At 37.4% G+C, this 21,579-nt stretch overlaps 1 protein-coding gene across 2 annotated transcripts in view; it reads right to left on the bottom strand.

The window, feature by feature from the left end:
* Positions 1-614: 614 nt before the first annotated feature.
* LOC136840983 (ATPase inhibitor mai-2, mitochondrial-like) overlaps positions 615-21,579 on the bottom strand; it is a 57,298-nt gene continuing 36,333 nt past the window's right edge. The window contains exons 3-4 of one of the 2 annotated variants that reach the window (XM_067107996.1): positions 12,844-12,961; positions 615-1,044 (exon numbers count right to left, since the gene is read on the bottom strand). In XM_067107996.1, coding sequence (XP_066964097.1) covers positions 12,890-12,961 — 72 coding nt within the window. In that variant the 3' untranslated portion in view covers positions 615-1,044; positions 12,844-12,889. The remainder of the gene's footprint in view (positions 1,045-12,843; positions 12,962-21,579) is intronic. The other variant, XM_067107995.1, reaches the window with a different exon arrangement.

The raw sequence follows: 21,579 nt of genomic DNA on the forward strand, positions 1-21,579 counted from the left end.
TGAGCTAGACGAGTTGCCAAAAATCACTGCCTTCAAACAATATCGATGGCATAGTATACTGAAAAGATATTCTACCAATGAAAGAATACTATTTTAGCATAAGATTTATCAAAAAAGCATAAAAAAGGCACAGTTGCACTTTGACATCTTTTCACACCAGAAAACAAGATACACTAAAGCAAGCTTGATGTACTGAAATGTCAACCCTGGTTTTTGTTTTTAATTATATAAAAATCATAGTAATGTAATGAATTTTAACCTTAACAGATGGACATACACGACCAAACTCAATTGTTCCATTCGAGTGAATATTGAGGGGGGGGGCACCTCCTAAATCTACTTCAAAGCAACTTTTCTCTTGCAACACTGTACATTCCAGTACTGATATTAAAAACCCTTGGTAACATATCCAGAAATTTACATCAAATTACAAAATGTTTCCTTGCTACTTTTCGTGACATTTCATCTGCTACCTAGTGTATTATATTTGTATGGTTGATATTTTTCAAATATGGTCACCCATTTTTTATGTGGGTTTAGGTCTCTAACAGAGTAAAGAAAACAGCTTCTTTTAGTCAAAATCTTCCTAAAGTAAAGTGTGTATATAAAACTACTTCTCAGGTGAGTATATATAATTTATATATAGCTACTGTACATTACACTGCATTTTCATTAGAAAATACTTGGAAAAATTATTTATACATAACCCAATATTTATTTAAACTTAACATTACATATCCTTTAGTAACAAACTATTATTCTGACTAATTTTAAGTGTCAAAGTACCCCAATTTAAATTAACAAGGCACTCTTTATTCTTTTGCTTTCAAGCTAAATACAATATACTAGACTACTTTCAAGGGGTCAATTGTTTTAATTTTGATAAACATAAAACTCAAGCTTCTCCACTGATGAAGTTTAGTCCAGTTCATCAATTCGTTTCTTGTGCCTTTTAATGGCTTCTTGATGAGCTTTTATCTGCTTCTCATGGAAACCAATTTCATCTTTCAATCCTTCTCTCATCTTCTTTATTTGTTCTTCATTCTGAAATAATACAGTATATAGTTAAAATTACACTGAACATTATGATGCACATACTTTAATATACTCAGTTTACAATATCATACCAACTGTGGTGAGTTTATACAAAGTTTAATTGATCTATTTAATCTACTGATCAAAATAATCCATCCAGTTCTTAAAGAAAAGAGGAAGTAACAGCATTCCCTAAAAAAAAGTCTTTCTAGCTACTGTAGTCTACATTTTACAATATATATTTAACAATGTAGCATTCAAATCAACATACATTCCTAAACAAAAATACATGTTTTCAACATTGTTAATTTTGTTCTTATTTAACCCTTAATCTCATGACTTCAGAGAAAACTGCTTAATCCTAGATCATTTCCTGTAACTTGAATTGAGGTTAATTTTAAGTAAAAGTGTTCATGGAGAATAAATTGCCTGGCTTCAAACGTATCCTAAATTTCCATATTTTTCCCTTTCACTTATTTGTCATATACAGTATCACCAAACTTTCTTTGCTTAATCATGTTTTGCTTCCCTGCCTCTCTCACAATTTCTGTTTTTCCACTATCTATTATCCTCCAAAGATTACTGCTTCAAAAATCTGTAACTTTAAGATTTGTGTTACTACTTAAACCTATTCGTATCTACAAACAGCTCTACAGACATACAAGATTGCTCTTAAAACTCACTATGCCCTTGCTCACTCAAGGAGCATTATGAATGGCTATAAAACCCCCAAAACAAAATGGGTTCTCACACAAGGTCATGATGCCCAGAAATCTCAAATCGATTCTTCATTCATTCTTCCTGGCATGTATCGAGATAAAAAAATGAAACATTCCTTCTGTTCAGGTGATTATGTGGCTCATTAATTTGCCACTTGATTGCTATGGTATACCAGAGGAGCATTCTGGTGATCAACAGGTGAGCTCACTTGTCCAACTTGGACAGGACTCTTCTAAAAACTTTGTGGGTTGAACTCGAACAGAAACACAATATCCGAAATTGAAATTTAGTCATGGAAAACAAAATGTGGGCATTTCCTTGAACCGGGATGAATTAGCATCCACCAAGTCTACTGACAGCATCCAGTCCTGGATCACCACTAAAACTGAACTTGCTGACTCCAAAGTGAATGAGGTCAGGTGAACGAAAAGGTTTAGTCTGGAGACATCCAGTACCAGGCTCCATCCCCCTGAAACTTTGAGTACCAGAAACAGGTGAATGCAGAAGCCTGGAGACAACTCTGTAACTAACTTCACTGCCCTTTTTCTAAAATGGAATCTACTTCCTCGCTATGCCAAGGGCTCGATGCATCACTTTTTAGTAGTTGCAAAATTTTTCCCAGGAAGCTTAACATCCCTGAAAGGGGTGGCTTGAAGGGATGACTTACCTGGTAGCTTGGGCAGACTCTTCGCATTTTGTGCCAACTGGAAAGGTGGCTGTATGCCTGTGACTGACACAATCTGATCTCTGCTTTCTCTGCCTCCTGCACTAGTGCCCAAGGTCAAACCATCCAGCAAAGAATGTAAGGGGGTTTCTGAGCTGTAGAGAGGAGCAAGAAAAGAATATAGATGTTCTTGACTCTTAACCACAGCATTCATAAAAATGCACATGGACTCCCCCAGGGAGCCAGAAACTGCTCTATCCAAGCACCCAAGAAATTTACTAAGTTATCTCTAACTGCTGCTTTCCCTGTGGGGGAGCCAAAACTCTCTCTGGCTATATCGTCTATAGCTGTGACTGTCATCTCAGCAAAAGACAACCTCCATGATACAGAATTCAAACGTAAGACAAAATTCCAACTCTAAGGGAGTAAATACAATCCTGCCAGACAAAATTGCTCTCTTCTTGTTTGGACCCGGCAGTGAGAAAAAATTTGAATCCGTAATGGAAGAAGGAACAACTCGAGTAATTGCTTGGTCTTGCAAAACAGTTCTTTTCCTCATAAAGAGTTGAATAGAAGAATAGCTCTACAAAGAAATCCCTGAAGTAATTTTGCAGCAGCATCAAACCTACTGTATTTAGTGCAGCCTCAAGTAATTTTTGGGGACAGGAGGGGATCAGCCTTGGTGCAATCTGGAAGCCCTAAGAGACTGAGTCCTGGATTATTGGTTCCTCAAAAATGTCAGGTACTTCACTGGTGCACAACTTAATAAGCCTTTGAAAAGCCGACAATGAAAGCTGTTCCTCTTCCTATTTAGTCAATTTGGGAGCCTGAGGATCCTCAAAGGGAACAGAAAAAGCAGGGGGTTGTGGCAGTAGAACCCCAACTCCCTGGAACAAAGGAAGTTTCCACTCTTCTAAAGGAGCCTTTAATTTAGAGGCAAAAACTTCTCCTTGGATGAGGAAGAACTGGTGCCAACTTGTCCGTGGGCATCAGAAACCGATTTTGCTCCTTTTCCTCTAGATTTTTCATAGTCTACTGGAATACTGTACATATATTACTCTCACAATAGGGTACACAATCCTTTATCTGAAATCCTCGGGGCCACATGGTTCTGTTTTAGGAATTTTTCGGATTTCTGAACTGTGGGGCCAGGAGCATAATCAAACATCACTGCTGCAGCAAAAACATTTTTTCCTTTTTTTATGTTTTTTCATTATAGTTTATTATTATTTACATTAATATACTGTTAAATGAATGTGTGATAATTAAGACCATCTATAATAAAATAGTGGCACAATTAAGATCATATGTCCACTAACACATTTTTTCAACAAAAATATTCTGTAAAACAGAAAATATGATAAAAATAATTGTAATTCAACTTGTAAATTTTAACGATAAGACTATAAAATACATTTCATATAGATCTTGGAGAGGATTGTTTTTCATTGTTACTAACGTAGTCATCAGTTTGTTGTCATAAATTCGACGACGATCCAGGAATAGGATTCACAAGTGATGACACATCACTACAACAGACTTGTGAGATTTTTCATACCACTACAGTATATTACAGTTAAAATATTGTTAAATTCCTGTTTTCATGAGGAAATAATCATATAGAGCAAATTACTTAGTAAGTTTTGCAAGCTTCAGTCAAATAATCATGATCATGGCTACTTATACAAAATTTGTGATCGAAATGTCTATAAATAAAACAGAAGTAGAGGGCTGTCATTGGCTAACAACTTGCCATGGTAGCCAGCCAACCAATCAGGTTTTACCTGTACAGTATTCTGTCTGAGAGAATGTTTTGCTCATATGAAGCTGACAATGACAAAAGTGCGTGTGTTTTAAATACAATACATAGTTTTTAATAGTAAAGATGTATTGCCTGTACTACACATTTTTTTTAAAACATTATGAATACACACAGTGTAAGCATATGTGCTAATACCTATTGGTTAAAGAGACTCAAATTAGCAGTAACTTTTCCTGATAGAGACAGAGAGAGTTCATCTCTTTAATCTCTCGAGGAATGTTAATCCATTTCTGTTTCCAGTTTCTACGTGACTCACAACAACAAAATTTATGTTTTTTTGTCTTCCAATGATGTATTACCTGTACTATACATTTTTTAAAAATTATGAACACAGTGTGTTCACATGTGATAATACCCATTGGTTAGTCTCAAATTAGCAGAGAGAGAGAGAGAGAGAGAGTGTGTGTGTGTGTGTGTGTGTGTGTGTGTGTGTGTGTGTGTGTGTGTGTGTGTGTGTGTGTGTGTGTGTGTGTGTGTGTGTGTGTGTGTGTGTGTGTCTTAGAAAAGTGTGTGAGAAATCCAAGATGGCGGCTATTTTCAAGGCTTGGCAGATGTACAATCACTTTATTATCTTTGGATTTTCAAGGTAAATTCTTTTTTTTTTTAAGAATAATAATTTTAGGTTATAAAAGACATTTCCCTATGACTTAGGTTGGCATTTTAGCAAAACCACCAAATTATGAACTGGCGCTCTACCTTCAACAAAATGTTTTGCCATAAAAGTTTTGGATAAAGCATTGTGTTGATAAGACCAACTGTTTTATTTAATGGTCTCACCTATTCGTGGATTTTGCTGTGGAATGTATATACACATTATTCATGGAAAATTCGCCCATTCACAGTATTTTTCACTGAGAAATATTCACTAATTACTGTACAGTATTTTCATATTTTCATGACTAAATGCACTTTTTGTGACAAAACTATTAAAATACTCAGGAATAAACATTTTTACAGTTTTTTTTATGTTTAAACTATCAAAATAGGCAGTTCTAAGTTTTTTAAAGGGGTTTTACGTATTCACTGATTTTAACTATTCACGGGGGGATGCGGTACACATCCCCCGCGAATACAGGGGGTTTACTGTACCTGTATTGTATTTGTCCTACAAATCCACTCTAAAATATCTTTCAATAAATGTTATGATACTAAAATTGTTCTTCCAAAAAAATATTCTTGGAAAACAAGGGTGCATCTTCTACGATGGCAAATATGGCACTGGCTACGAAACACTATCACCAGCAAGCTGTTATTTGTTTATTCACACTAATAACATTGTTTCTATTTCATCTATTATGGGAGGCCTCTGTTTTGTCAAAACCATAACCCCCTTAACAAAAAAGTACTTTTTATTGCCTCTTTGTGCTTTAAAAATGTACTTATGGAGGATCTTGGTAGCTTAACTGAGACGCTAAATCAGTCGCAAGAATGCCTCTTTCATACTTTTCAATAACCTTTTTAAGTTCAATTGTGGTTCTTACCATTTTCCTTTTAGACATGTTTTTATCAAAATACAGTACAGAAAGCCACAAAAACTAAGGAAATAGATCAAAACACTTGAAGCACAGCTGAGCAGGGTTTAAAAAACGCCTGGGAACAACACCAACTAGCGCCAACTGACTGACACACTTTCCTTACAAATATCGTGGTTTATTGGGTTGGATTCCGGTTTTTTGTTTGAGCTCCAAAGCAAAAGTTACTTGAAATTTCATGTCGAAATCCAATTATGTTGAGTTCTGATATGGTCAAGGACTGAGGCTGTACTGTGTATGTGTGTGTCCCGGTTTACGACAGGGGTTCCGTTTTTACGCCGCGTCGTAAACCGAAAATCGTTGTAAACCGAAAAATTGTAAAAAATCATAAGAAAACCTTACTTTTAATGCTTTGAGTGCATTGAAAACGATGTAAACTAAATTTTTATTGAGTTTTCACAAAAAAAAACCCTCCAAATTATGATTATTCTGCCATCCTGGAGCCATATTTCTTCCATCGGATCGGCGTACGACGCGTCGTAACCTTGGAACATGCGTCGTAAACCAGGAAATAATTTCCGATGAATATATTTGAAAAGCGTTGTAACCTCAGATCGTCGTAAGCCGGATATCTCGAACTTGCACGAATTCACAGACACACAAATTTTTCATTGGAACCTAACTAATGGTTATACACGAGTTTTTCACAGACACGCAAACATTTCCGAACACTGAGAAACCCTGCAAAAGTGTTTGTTTAATTTTTTATGTAATTTATGAGTTTTCAAGCTTTTATGTGTAAATTAAATAACATTACATATTATTAAAAGTAATAATTTCTCTCTCTCTCTCTCTCTTTTAGTGAGATGAATTTTTATGGTACATGTAAACAGGTATGTTTATTTGTATGATAAATAAACTTTTTACGTAATAATATGTACTAATTTTCAACTATTAATAAGATTAATAAAATATAATAATAATAATAATAATAAAACTGTAATACAAAATTTGTATTATCTTGAACAAACAAATTCTTCCCTCATCTTTTGTAAGAAGGTGGAAGGCAAAAGCTGTCAGATATGTCATTTAACATAACAAGAATGGGAGTGTTGCTAATCAGTGGTCAAATTTTTCTTGTAATTCTCTCTCTCTCTCTCTCTCTGTGTCCGTAATAATTCATAAAAAATTTCACTCTCTTACGTAAGGACAACTGTTATCTCTCTCTCTCTCTCGTTTGAAGTTAGCCAACTTATGTATTACAGCACTGTTTCTCTGTTATGTCTTTAACTGTACAGTAGATAATTTTGAATTGATCTAATTTTACCTGCACCAGTTTACAAACTGTAAATGCGAGTTCTAAAACATAGAACATAGAGCATTTCAGAACAAAGAAAAGTGACAGAATAAAAAAGTTTGTAAGCGAGGTTGAGAAAGATCTAAAAATAGATTGGTGGAATGGGGGAGAGAGTCACACACTATATTTTTAAGTCAACCATTTATTTCTTTTTTTTTTTTTAAGGGTAATGTATTAAGCTAACTCTCTCTCCGTAATAATTCATAAATAATATAACTTGACATTTCAAGTAAAGACAATCTCTCTCTCTCGTGTGTCATTCTCTGTCTCTGTAATAATTGATAAATAATTTCACTCTCTTAAGTAAGGACAACCCTTCAACCAGGTGATTCTTTACCGTTCGTGTTCTCTCTCTCTCTCTCTCTCTCTCTCTCTCTCTCTCTCTCTCTCTCTCTCTCTCTCTCTCTCTCTCTCTCTCTCTCTCTCTCTCTCTCATAGTTATAGTTAGCGCTCACACATTGTTACAACTTATTAATTCTCTGTACGTCTTTACCTGTAAAGTAGATAGTTTAAATTGATCAAATTTTACCTGTATCGTCTACAAAGTGTAAATGCGCTAGTGTTGCAAATACGTTCCAAAACATAGAGACATAATAACTAAGAGTTGTATTAGTCAAAATATAAAACACTGTTTGTTCATGAAAAAGCATTTAAGAACACGGAGAAAGAGACGCAGGATAAAGAAGCTGTAAAAAAGAGGTTGAGACAATTCTAAAAATAGATCGGTTGGAAGGGGGGAGAGAGAGAGGAATTCTCTTACAACTCTCAGTTTTTATGTAAACCATTTATTTCTCTTTTTTAAGGGTAATGTATTAACCCATAAACGCCTGTTAGGCAGTAATAGCGTCATTAAAATTGTCTGTTGAATGCAGTGGGCGTAGCAGCGTCGACTACAAAAAATTTCAACCTTGGTCCAACTTTATTTCGACCAGAAAGTAATCAGCATAATTAAGCCAAAACTCTTACATTCAAGTAATATCAATCATGTACCTTCATTTTGCAACAAACTGGAAGTCTCTAACACAATATTTCGATTTATGGTGAATTTTTGAAACAAAACTTTTTTCTTACTTACGCCTTGGACCAACTTTCGGCGAAAATTTCAGAAATTCTTTAGTCATTTTATAAATAATTTTTGCACTGTTCTATAATACCCCCGTTACATAAAGTTTATATATGAAAATGTGCGCAATTTCATGTAAATACAACAGAAAATAACTCATGGTTGTAGCTTTTATCAGTTTTGAAATATTTTCATAAGAAATCACGATAACTGCAAAATTTCAACCTTCAGTCAACTTTGACTTTCGACCGAAATGGTCAAAAAAGCATAATTGTAAGCTAAAACTCTTACATTCTAGTAACATTCTAGTAATATTCAATCATTTACCTTCATTTGCAACCAATTGGAAGCCTCTAGCACAATATTTCGATTTATGGTGAATTTTTGAAAAAACTTTTTCATACGTCCGGCGCCAGAAATTCTTTAAAATCACGTTGTCGTAATGTTTGCACTGTTTTATATTAGTAGTTACATAAAGTTTTATATATGGAAATGTGCTGCAATTTCATATAGAATACAACAGAAAATAACTCATGGTTGTAGCTTTATCAGTTTTGAAATATTTTCATATAAATCACGATAACTGCCAAAATTTCAAGCTTAGGTCAACTTTAACTCGACCGAAATGGTAAAAAACATAATTATAAGCTAAAACTCTTACATTCTAGTAATATTCAATCATGTACCTTCATTTTGCAACAAACTGGAAGTCTCTAGCACAATATTTCGATTTATGGTGAATTTAAAAAAAAAAATTTTTTTACTTACGTCTGCGTGATAACTCGGCCAAACATCTCGGAAATTCTTTAGTCATGTTGTCGTAATGTTTGCATCGTTTACATTAGTCATTACATAAACTTTTATATATGAAAATGTGTGCAATTTCATGTAGATACAACAGAAATTAGCTCATGGTTGTAGCTTTTTATCAGTTTTGAAATATTTTTACATAAATCACGATAACTGCCAAAATTTCAACCTTCAGTCAACTTTAACTCGACCCGAAATGGTAAAAAAAACGCAATTGTAAGCTAAAACTCTTACATTCTAGTAATATTCAATCGTTTACCTTCATTTTAATAAATTGGAAGTCTCTAGCACAATATTTCGATTTATGGTGAATTTTTTAAAAAAACATTTTCCTTACGTCTGCGCGGTAACTTGGCGAGCATCTCAGAAATTCTTCGTCTCATTGTTGTAATATTTGCACCATTTTATATTAGTCGTTACATAAAGTTTTATATGAAAATGTGTGCAATTTCATTACAATACAACAAAAAATAACTCATGGTTGTAGCTTTTATCAGTTTTGAAATATTTTCATATAAATCACGATAAATAGAAAAAAAATTCGACTTTCGGTCAACTTTAACGACCGAAATGGTCAGCTTCTGCAGTGTAAGCTAAAACTTACAGTCTAGTAATATTCAATGAATTAGCTTCATTTTTTCAACAAACGGGAAGTCTCTAGCACAATATTTCGATTTATGGTGAATTTTTGGAAAAAAAAAAATTTTTATGTCCATACGTTCAAATTCATGCATCATTTTGTGATAATATTTTCTCTGTGTTGCTTTGATCATTTAAAATTTGTTATATACCAAAATCATTGCAATTTAGTGTACAATACAACTAAAAAAAAATTAAATAATTAGCTTTAACCGTTTTGCTTACAATGCGATTTGTATATAATTATATACAAGTTTTTTTTTTTTCATGTCATATATTCCAATATTTATATATGATAATGATATTTTTCATTTCTGATGGTTTACATACTAAACTTCAGGCAATGACAAAAAATAGGCAAAAATGAACTCTTAATCTTAAAAACTAAAGCGTGCTGTGATTTTTTTAAAAACTTTTTTTCGCTTGATGCTAACTCACGAGCGCGCCAACACCTGGGAGCGTTTTTGTAAATAGGGCTTCGGCATTAAAGGGTTAAGCTAACTTTTAAATGAAATTACAGTAACTTTAATTCCATTTAAAAGTTAACTTAATAATTTGGGAGCACGATTGGTCATATTTAGTGTTTAAACTTTAGGAATAAGCATTTATTAGCATTTTTAGAGACCATGCCAAACTTACTGCGAAAAATTCACCCTGCGAGGGTTCTGGAACCTAACCTGTGTAAGTTGTTCAATAAGTTGGGTATGACTGTATATATACAGGCAGTCCCAGGGTGCTCGGTGATCGGTTTCACGCTGCTTGTCTAGCGACGACGGTGACCGGATTCTTGACACCGATTCCTGGTTATTGGCGCTGATCCCCGGTTATCAGCACCAATAACTGGATACCAGCACCAATAACCAGGGATTGGTGCTATTATTGCCAATTTTCGGTTGTCAGCGATTTTCGGTTATTGTCACGCTGTCAGGAACAGAACCCCTGCTGATAACAGGGACTGCCTGTATGTATATATATATATATATATATATAAATATATATAAATATATATATATATATATATATATATATATATATATATATATATATATATATATATATATATATATATACATATATATATACATATATACATATATATATATATATATATATATATATATATATATATATATATATATATATATATATATATAAGGCAGTCCCGGTTCTGACGGGTCCGACTACGACATTCGAGGTTAAGAGCGTTTTTCAATATATTCATCAGAAATTATTTCGGTTCTGACGCATGTTCGGGGTTCTGACAGCGTCGTCGTAATCAGACGCAGAAATATGGCTCCAAAATGGCAGAATAATCAATATTTGGATTTTTTATTTATGAAAAACTCAATAAAAATGCAGTTTACATCGTTTTCAATACACCCAATGCATTAAAAGTTAGGTTTTCTTAGGATTTTTGACAATTTTTTGGTTTACAACGATTTCAGTTTGCAACACGGCGGAAAAACGGAACCCCCAGTTGTAAACCAGGAATACCCTGAACTTGCGCATATTACAGCACTGTTTCTCTGTATTTCTTTAACTGTACAGTAGATAATTTTGAATTGATCTGTAGATAATTCTGAATTGATCTAATTTTACCTGTACTGTTTACAAACTGTAAATGCGCCGTTCTAAAACACAGACACATAGAGCATTTCAGAACATAGAGCATCTCAAAACAAAGAGAAAGTGACAGAATAAAGTTTTTAAAAACTAGGTTGAGAAGACTTCTAAAATAGATCGATGGAATGGGGAGAGTGTCACACACTCTATATTAAATAAGTCAACCATTTAGTTATTTTTTTAAGGGTAATGTATTAAGCTAACTTTTAAATGCAAAATACAGTAACAATTTCATTTAAAAGTTAGTTTAATACTGAATTTCCATCTTTGATATCTAACGTGGAATACTTTTTCTCTCTCTCCCGTAATAATTCATAAAAATATAACTTTCGATATTTCAAATAAGGACAATATCTCTCTCTCTAGTGTCATTCTCTCAGTCTCCGTAATAATTGATAAATAATTTCACTCTCTTAAGTAAGGACAACTCTTATCTCCCTCTCTCGTTCATAGTTAGCTCACACATTTTACAACTTATTAATTCTCTATGCGTCTTTACTTATACAGTCGATAGTTTTAAATTGAATTAATTTTGACCTGTGTCGTCTCTGAAGTGTAAATGCGCTAGTGTTGCAAATATGTTCTAAAAAACATAGAACATAATAACCAAGAGTTGTATTAGTCAAAATATAAAACACTGTTTGTTCATGAAAAAGCATTTCAGAACAAAGAGGTTGAGCGACTTCTAAAAAGATCGGTTGGAAGGGAGAGAGAGAGAGAGAGAGAGAGAAGAGAGAGAGAGAGAGAGAGAGAGAGAGAGAGAGAGTTGAATTCTCTTCAACTCTCAATTTTTATGTCAACCATTTATTTCTCTTTTTTTAAGGGTAATGTGATAAGCTAACCTTTAAATGAAATTACAGTAACTTTAATTTCATTTAAAAGTTAACAATAATTTGGGAGCATGATTGGGTCATATTTAGTGTTTAAACTTTAAAAATAAGCATTTACTAGCATTTTTAAAGACCATGCCAAACTTATAGGAAAATTCACCCTGTGTGGGGTTCTGAGTATGACTCTATATATATATATATATATATATATATATATATATATATATATATATATATATATATATATATATATATATATATATATATATATATATATATATATATATATATATATATATTATATCTATATCTATATATATATATATATATATCTCTATATATATCAGTACAACTCCACTGAAAAGTATACAAATTACAGAAATATTTCTCTTGCTTAAAATATTTCATCATAAATCATTAAGGTACAGTACCCTACTACATGTTTGATCTTACATGAAAAAATGCACTAAAATATAAAATAAATTAGAGCAAGGGGAGCAACACTCTAATTTCTAATTTTTATTAAATTTCCAAAACACAGTATCAAACATTCCAGTACTGTACTATTCTTTTTGCTTTAATTTCTCCAATTTCATCTTTCATTATAATATATACCTTTCACATCTTTTCCATCTCTCCTTCACTTCACTGGCTTGGGATTCAAATTCCAATCTTCCCAACTCCTCGCTGCCTTTGCCACCTGCCTTTTAACCTCCCCCCACTTTTTTTCATTACAAATACTGTACTTGAAAGTCCTTACATTAAGAAGTTAATATTAACACTAACCCCTACTTTAAATTACTTTTACCTATAGAATGTTTAGATTAAGAAAGAGCTGCCACACAGACTTGTCATCATAACTTTGGCTGGGTTGTCTCTTGCCCTCCTTTCATCTTCTCCTTCAGTTTCTTCAATTGTTCCTCTTGCTGGTTTTATAAGGAGTATATGTAAGTCAATAAAAGGGTACAATGTATAGTAAAACCATTATAACCTAAGATAAGATTCTGTTGAACAACTAAAATACTGAATGAAAAAAAACCCATCTGATAATCTACAATGTACTTTAAAAGGACAGTTCCTGGAGCACCTTAGTGAAAATGACTAATCAATTCTCCTTGTTTCTAGATGCGCTACTTGAAGTGCAATACGTAATGATTCTTTTTTATCTCCTTGGACAATAAGTACTGTCAATTCTATATTCATTTAAAAAAGCAAAAACTTTCTCCCAATTTCAAGTACATTCAAACTAAATCACTATTATACCCAGATTCTTCTTAAAAAATGAGCATATGCAAAAGAAAAATAAATACACTACTATTTTTACACTAAATCCATCGATTCACTGATATTCAGTCATTGAGATCAGCTTTTCATTTTCATGGTTATACAATCTACAGGTTCTCTTTCTTCTGTTCTGTCCTATCTGTCATTAATTCTCATCTAGTCCAGGCCATCCTTCAAAAGTCCACACATTAAAATTGGGAAAAGAACTGGGCAAGATTTAGTTCTGTGTGCCTTGAAGGTTTGGTTGCCAAGCAACTGCTTATCGGATTGCAACCTATAAACATGACAAATTGGGTTGTACTACTTACTCACAGATGTAGTAGTTAGTTACCTTGATGAAAGCTTACAGGCAACATCTGTAAATGTGCTACACTTACAGGCTGAAACCTGCATTAGTTTGAACACCACAAGCAGTCACGGTGTCTCCATGAGATGATGGAGAGGCTTCCTGTGGTCTAGTACCATTCTTTAAAGGCTTGGTTCATAACTGATAAAATTAAAGCTTAGTTTCATAACCATATAAGGACATTAACAGTCACCAAATGGATGAACTTTGTGCATATTTGCCCCTCCCCCCTTGGACCTACTAATGTGAATAACCAAAGGATCACTGTATTCTGAATTAAACTGCTTTTGAGTACAGTAGATGCACAGACTAAGTGTGTTCACGGGCACTGCTTGCACTGAACATGAGCTCTGACCAGTCCTGGCATGGGCAAGGGACACCATATATGGGCTACACTCTGTACAAGTGCAGGCAACATGGGGAACATGCTGTACAATTGTACTGCACTCTGTCAAACATTCTATAAGACTGCTAGACTGGGGCGAGTAAGGAATTCCAGTGCTGACAAACATCATCTTGTTATTATAAAAATACAGGCTTAGAAGAACCTAATCAAGTTGAAGTTTTCTACTAAAGTATAGCCATGATATTAAAACCATATTTGACCTCATACTTTCATTGTAAACCTAATTAAAAAGAAAAAGTAGCATAATTTTTAATCTGAGTTGTCAAACCTCAGTTTCCATGACACATGGTCAGGACAGGGCATTTAGAAGGTCAGCAGTGACTCCAATGGGTGACAGGGTGGTATGGAAAGCCAAAGCAGAAACTATAGTAAATGATAGATTTCAGGCAAAACCATAGACAAGGTACAAATGTTAACGGAAAGATTTAAAAGGCTAAATAGATGCAGCTGTGCTGCTTTTTCCACCAGGCCATACCCCAGCAATCTTAGTGTTTAACAAACTATAGAAAAAATTTTATTTTCATAATAAAATAAATTTTTGAACATACTTACCTGGTAGTTTTATATATATAGCTTAAGTCCCTGGACGTGGTGGCAGAATTTCAAAACTCATGACAATTGCCCGATCGGGTAGTCAGGTGGTCCACCTGTGCGCCTCTACCCAGGTAACTGGAACCATTCTACATATTCCTCAGATCTTCCATGCCCCTAGTCTCTAGAGGGGAGGAGGGAGGAATTTAATTATATATAACTACCAGGTAAGTATGTTCAAAAATTTATTTTATTATGAAAATAACATTTTCAAACATCTAACTGACCTGGTTGTTATATATATAGCTGATTGACACCTTTGGTGGAGGGTCAGAGACAGCCAACATCGTTGGAATTGAAATACTAAAAAATTTGCAAAACCAACTAAAGGTTCCTACCTGTTAAGGAAGCTGACTTCATTGTTTTCCTGCCTCATTATGTCTGCATTCCTTAAGAGATCCAGCGATCCACCCAGGGGCTGAAAAATCTCTAGGGGCTGTCAACCGATTGTATAACCTCTATGTGACTAGACCTCCTTTTAATACCCTTATTCAGGGCGCTACCAAGGAACAAATGACCACCTGACTAAGAGAACTGAAGTAAATGATAATATTTAAAAAAAAAACTGTCTGCTAATGATTGCGGAAGCCTGCATCCAGACTTCGCAAACAACCAAAAACAACATCTTAGTTCCAAGGGAGAAAAAAAAAAAAAAGGGTATTAGGTTATGGGATTGAAGGGGTAGCTATTTTCTCACTACTGAATTTGCAGCTACAAAAGGACCCAGCGTGTAACAGTCTTCATAAACAGTCTGTACCTGTTTCAGGTAATGTGAGGCAAAAACAGACTTGCTCCTCCAGAAGGTCGTATCCAAGATACTTTGGAGGGACCTATTTTGTTTAAAAGCCACAGAGGTTGCTACCGCTCTGACCTCGTGTGCTTTGACTTTTAGAATTTTGTGGTCCGCTTCCCTACATCCCGAATGAGCATCTTTTATTAATTGTCTGATAAAAAGGACAGAGCATTCTTAGACATTTGTAAAGAGGTTTTTGACAGAGCACCAAAGCCCTTCTGAATCCCCCCGTAAGTCTTTTGTCCTTTCTAGATAATATTTTAGAGCTTTTACTGGACACAGAGTTCTTTCTATTTCCTCACCTGTGACATCCGTCAGGTTAGGAATCTCAATGTTTTGGGCCAAGGTTGAGATGGACGTTCATTTTTTGCCAGAAAATCTAGTCAGAAGTGAGCAAACTGCTTTGCCTTGTCTAAAACCTATAGCTTTGTTAAAGGTATGAATCTCACTTACTCGTTTTGCAGTAGCTAAACTGACTAGAAAAAGGGTTTTCATAGTGAGATCTTTTAAGGATGCCTTTTGTAAAGGTTCGAATCTATCACTCGTGAGGAACCTCAGGACTACATCTAGGTTCCAAGCCGGTGATTCTTGTATCCTCTCCTTAGATGTATCGAAGGATTTGAGAAGGTCTTGGAGGTCCTTATTGTTAGAAAGGTCTAAGTTTCTGTGTCTAAAGACCGATGCTAACATACTTCTATAACCTTTAATGGTTGAAGTTGAAAATTTAAGGTTATTCCTAAGATGAAGAAGGAAGTCTGTTATCTGAGTCACAGAGGTACTGGTAGAGGATACAGAGTTGTTTCTACACCATCCTCTAAAAATTTCCCACTTGGATTGGTATACCTTAATGGTGGAAGACCTCCTTGCTCTTGCGATCGCGCTAGCTGCCTCCTGAAAAGCCTCTAGCTCTTGCGTAGTTTTTCGATAGTCTGAAGGCAGTCATGTGTAGCGCTTGGAGGTTTTGGTGATACCTTTCAAGTGGGGTTGTTTGAGTAGATCTACTCTTAGTGGAAGTTCTCTCGGAGTGTCTACTATCCATTCCAGTACCTCTGTGAACCAATCTCTTGTTGGCCAGTAGGGCGACTAGAGTCATTCTGGTACCCTTGTGCGACACGAACTTCTGTATTACTTTGTGGATAATTTTGAAAGGAGGAATGCGTAAACGTCCAAGTTTGACCAGTCCATGAGAACAGCGTCTATGCAAGCAGCCTCTGGATCTGGAACGGGGGAACAATAAGTTTCTATCCTCTTAGTCCGTGCTGTGGCGAAAGGTCTATGCACGTCGCCCCAAATCAGCCATGCTCTTGCAGACGTCCTGATGTAGCATCCATTCTGTGGACAAGACTTGATTCTTCCTGCTCAGCATGTCTGCTCTTACATTTCTCTGCCCTTGAATAAAGCGGGTTAGTAGTGTCACATTCTTAAGCCTTCACCCAGAGAAGAAGCTTTCTTGTTGTCTCGTATAGATTTTTGGAGTGAGTGGCCCCTTGTTTGCTGATGTAGGCCAGCTGTTGTGTTGTCGGAGTTGACCTGCACCACTTTGTTTTTACTACCTGTTCGTATTCTTTGAGAGCTAGAAGGATCGCTGTTAGTTCCTTCTGATTGATATGCCAAGACTCTTGCTGTTTGGTCCAAGAGCCTGAGACTTCGTTGATTCCCAGAGAGTCGCTCCCCATCCTGAGTCCGATGCGTGGAGAACAACACTAGGTCTGGGTTCCTCTGTTTTAGGAAAGGCCCTCTCGTAGCTTGATGGGGTCGTTCCACCATTTTAGATATTGCCTCACAGGATTCGAGATGGGGATACACTGTCTCAATTCTTTTCCCTTGTCCCAGTTCCGATTGAGATGGAACTGTAACGGGCGAAGATTCAGTCTCCCAAGGAGACAAACTGCTCTAGAGAGGAAAGGGTCCCAAGCAGACTCATCCATTCCCTCACCGAACAAGTTCGTTTCCTTAGAAGCTCTGAATCTTTTCTAAGGCTTGTTCCGTTCTTGACAACGACGGAAAAGCCGAAAGTCTGACTCTGAATCCCTAATCCCAAGGTATAGAATCTCTTGGGATGGACTCAGTGTGATTTTCCTTGTTTATAAGTAGGCCCAGTTCTTCTGATAACTGGATTGTCGTCTGAAGATCCTTCAGGCAGCGTGTGTGGGAAGGGGCTCTGAGAAGCCAGTCGTCTAGGTATAAGGAGATTCTGATGCCTCTCGTGTGCAGCATTCCTGCTACATTATTCATCAATCTCGTGAAAACTTGAGGAGCGGTGCTTAGGCCGAAACAAAGAGCTCGATATTGGAACACTTCTTCCTCGTGAACGAATCTCAGATATTTCTTGGAGCTCGGGTGGATAGGGATAATGAAATAAGCATCCAATGATACCATCCAGTCGTTCTGTCTGACCGCTGCTAGGACAGATTTCGTAGTTTCCATTGTGAATTTTGTCTTTTGAATAAAAACGTTGAGAGCACTCACATCCAACACTGGTCTCCATCCCCCCGAGTTCTTGGGAACCAGGAATAAGCGATTGTAAAATCCTGGGGAATCCACGTCTTGAACTCTTTCTATGGCTTTCTTTTGCAACAGAAGAGATATTTGCTGTTGCAGAGCCTCTGCCTTCGTTTTCTTCTTGTATTTGGCCGAAAGGTCTATCGGTCTTGATGCCAGAGGGGGTTTCTGAGAAAGGGATCTTGTACCCTCTTTGATCAACTGGATGGACCACGGATCTGATCCTCATCTCCCACACTTGCCAGAAGTTGTTCAGTCTGACTCTACCGCTGTCTGAAGGAGACTCCCATCCAGACTCTGTGTCTTCCTTGTCTGAAACCTCTTTTAAGTTGGTCTTCTCCCAGCAGATCTTGAGTTTCCTCTACTGAGGATTTGAAACGAAAGGGCTGAGAGACAGGAGCTTCTCCTCTATTCTTCCTTACGTGGCTCGTCGGCATTACTTTTTTAGCTGATTTCGTAATCAAGTCGTGCGTGGCCTTTTGTGATAAGGCCGCTGTGACTTCTTTTACCAGCTCTTGAGGAAACAGGTGAGCAGAACGAGGAGCATAAAGGAGTTCTGATTTTTGAGTAGTAGTTACTCCAGTGGAAAGAAGAGAGCAAAGATGTGCCCTTTTCTTTAAGATCCCTGCAGAAAAAAGCGCCGCCAGCTCGTTGGCACCATCTCTGAGAGCCTTATCCATGCAAGCCATTATGTGCACCAGGTCCTCCGTGTCTGCATTCTTGCTGGCGTCCATCTTCTTACCCAAGGCTCCCAGGGTCCAGTCAAGAAAATTAAAAACCAAAGGCCCTAAAGATTCCTTTGAGAATATGGTCCATTTCAGAAGCGGACCAAAACACCTTTGACTTCATCATAGCTGTGCGGCGGGAAGCCTCTACTAGTCTCGAAATCCCCTGGGAAGAAGAGGGAACTCCTAGGCCAAGAGATTCTCCAGTTTCGTACCACACGCTAGATCTAGAAGCTAGCTTGGCTGGGGGGGAAAGGAGAACACCGTCCGACCTAGATCTTTCTTAGTATTCATCCACTCTTCCATCAATTTTAAAGCCCGTTTGGATGAGCGAGACATAACCATTTTCATAAAGAAGTTCGTTGAAGACGTCTTTCTTAAAGTAAATTCGATGGAGGAGAACGAGAAGAGGCTGGAATGAAGTTATCAGGAAAAGTTCCGTGAAAACTTTCATTAATCTCTTTAAGTCGAAGAGGGATGTTGGTCTTTTCGCTCTTCCTCGTCCGATATGTCATCCACGGATTGTCTAGTGAGTGAGGCAGCTCGTCTTCCACGCTATCCGACTGCTGTCCTGTTATCGGTCGGTAAAGTCCTCCATTGTATAATGGAGTTCAGTTTCATGTATGTCATCTTGACGTTTGGCGTCCTGGCGTCCTGTTAGAGTATATTGACGTACAGTTTCTTGACATCTGGTGTCTTGTAGGTTATCTTCTAAAAGATTAACTTCCCGTGGTACAGTCTCATGACGCTTGACGTCCTGGCGTCCAAATTCTTGACGCCTGGTGTCCTGGAGCCCAATCTCTTGACGCCTAGCATCTTGGAGTCCACCTTCTAAAAGACTAGCCTCTTGGTATTCAGTCTGATGACGTTTGGCGTCCTGGCGTCCAACCCCTTGGACGCTTGACGCCCTGTAGACCAATCTGCCGGCGCCTGGAGTCTTGGAGTCTCTCCCAAGAAATCAACTTCTTGGCCCAGTTTCATGACGCTTGGAGTCCTGGCGCCGAACTCCTTGACGCCTGGCGTCCTGGCGCCTGTCTTCTTGAAAATCAACGTCTTCGCGTCCAGCCAAATGACGCTTGGCGCCTTGTTCTTCAACTTCTTGTGCGTCCTGGCGTCCAGCCTTCTGGCGTTCACTGTCCCGCCAAACCTTGAGGACACTTGAGAACTGGCGCCTGTGCGACATCTGTCAAAAAGCTTCCTCAGGTTGACGTACAGCGATAGTAACTTTTGAGCAGGACCAATCTTCTTTCTGCGTTAAGCTGCACTGCCGATCTTTAAGTCACTTGAGAACTGGCCACCCAAAAGACATCTGTCCCAATTATCCTCCGGATGGCCTACAGCAATCGGAAGAAGAACAGTATCCTTCTTTCCTGCAGGCTGTAAGACTTGAACTGGGACGAGAGTTTCTGCTGCATGTCTTTAATCAGTTGTAATTGTGGAGCTTCCTGCTGCTGGGGACAGACCGGGAAGACACAACTTTCTCTGTCACTTTTCTCAACGTCCCGTAAGGATTGTGGAGAGTGTTCTGGGGACGAATACCAATCCGAGGAAGGGAGGGCATGTACAGAGGGTAGTAATGCGTCCACCTTTTTGCTGTCAGGCGTCCTTATCGAACCTGCCAGTTTACGTCTATTCTTGGCGGGTGAGCTGCCTTCGAGTTGGAAGGAAAACGCTCGGACTGCTCCAGTGGCTACACCCTGGAGCTTGGGCTTGTCTCTATGACGCCTTTCAACATCGGGAAGTTTTCTCTTCAGAGGTCTTGATTCTGATTTAAGACGCCAGCCCCGTCTGGGGACTGCATCGTCCGAAGACAAAGAACACGAATTAACCTCGCCTTTTCTATGTCGAGGGTGAGCGTCCTGGGAAGCGTCAACAGGTACGCTCGAGGGGTCGACCGCTCAGTAACTAAAGCCTCTTGCTTCCCTTCGTCTTTCGACATTCCTTCTCACAGGGGTTGGTGAGCTTGGAAGAGGTCCAGGACTAGGAGCGCAACAGGACTGAGCGGCCGCACCCTCCACTGCACTTGCACTAATTTTTTCACTTTTAGATCTCTCAAATCGGACCATAATTTTTCCCTGTCTTCTGCAAGGGATTCTGCCCCCGTTTTCCTAGGGTTTGAATGGCCGCCATCATATCCTGAAGAGTTGGTTCTTTATTACCTGTATTAGAAGGGAGTTAGAAATTACCGCTACTGGAAGGGTCAATTGGATTGTTAGAATGGGGCAAGGAAATATCTAACCCTTTGACTGTCCCTTGAAGTGAGAGATATAGAACTCTTGGCTCTTCTGAGCCAGTCTCTTCAAGTTTTCTCACATACCGGTTGTAATCTAACCATTCTCTTTCAGACAGACCCAAACATTCCTCACATCTATCGTCAATTCACAACTCTTACCTCTACATTTTACACATATTTGATGGGGATCCAAAGAGGCTTTAGGAAGTCTAGTCTTACATCCCCTCACACACATTCTTACACTCGATGAAGAGTCAGACATGTTGAAAAAAATCAGAGAGAGATCCAAAACACAAGCAGAGGTTCAAACCAATCCCAGTATCTAAAAGGTCTAAGAATAATCCAAAGAAAAATCCAAAAGCGGCGAAAGCCAAAGCCAAAGTGTACTTCACCAAATAACTGAAAAACACAGGCTGCGAATGAAATTCTAACGATGTCACCGTTATGGGGCAGGAAGATCTGAGGAATATGTAGAATGGTTCCAGTTACCTGGGTAGAGGGCGCACAGGTGGACCACCTGACTACCCGATCGGGCGTTGCCGAAGTTTTTGAAATTCTGCCACACGTCAGGGACTTAAGCTATATATATAAAACTACCAGGTCAGTTAGATGTTTGAAACTGGTTGTACCATACATATATCAGTCCAGTAAAGGAATAAATTAC

Source organism: Macrobrachium rosenbergii, chromosome 8 (genome assembly GCF_040412425.1).
Source record: "Macrobrachium rosenbergii isolate ZJJX-2024 chromosome 8, ASM4041242v1, whole genome shotgun sequence".
Lineage (NCBI taxonomy): Eukaryota > Metazoa > Arthropoda > Malacostraca > Decapoda > Palaemonidae > Macrobrachium > Macrobrachium rosenbergii.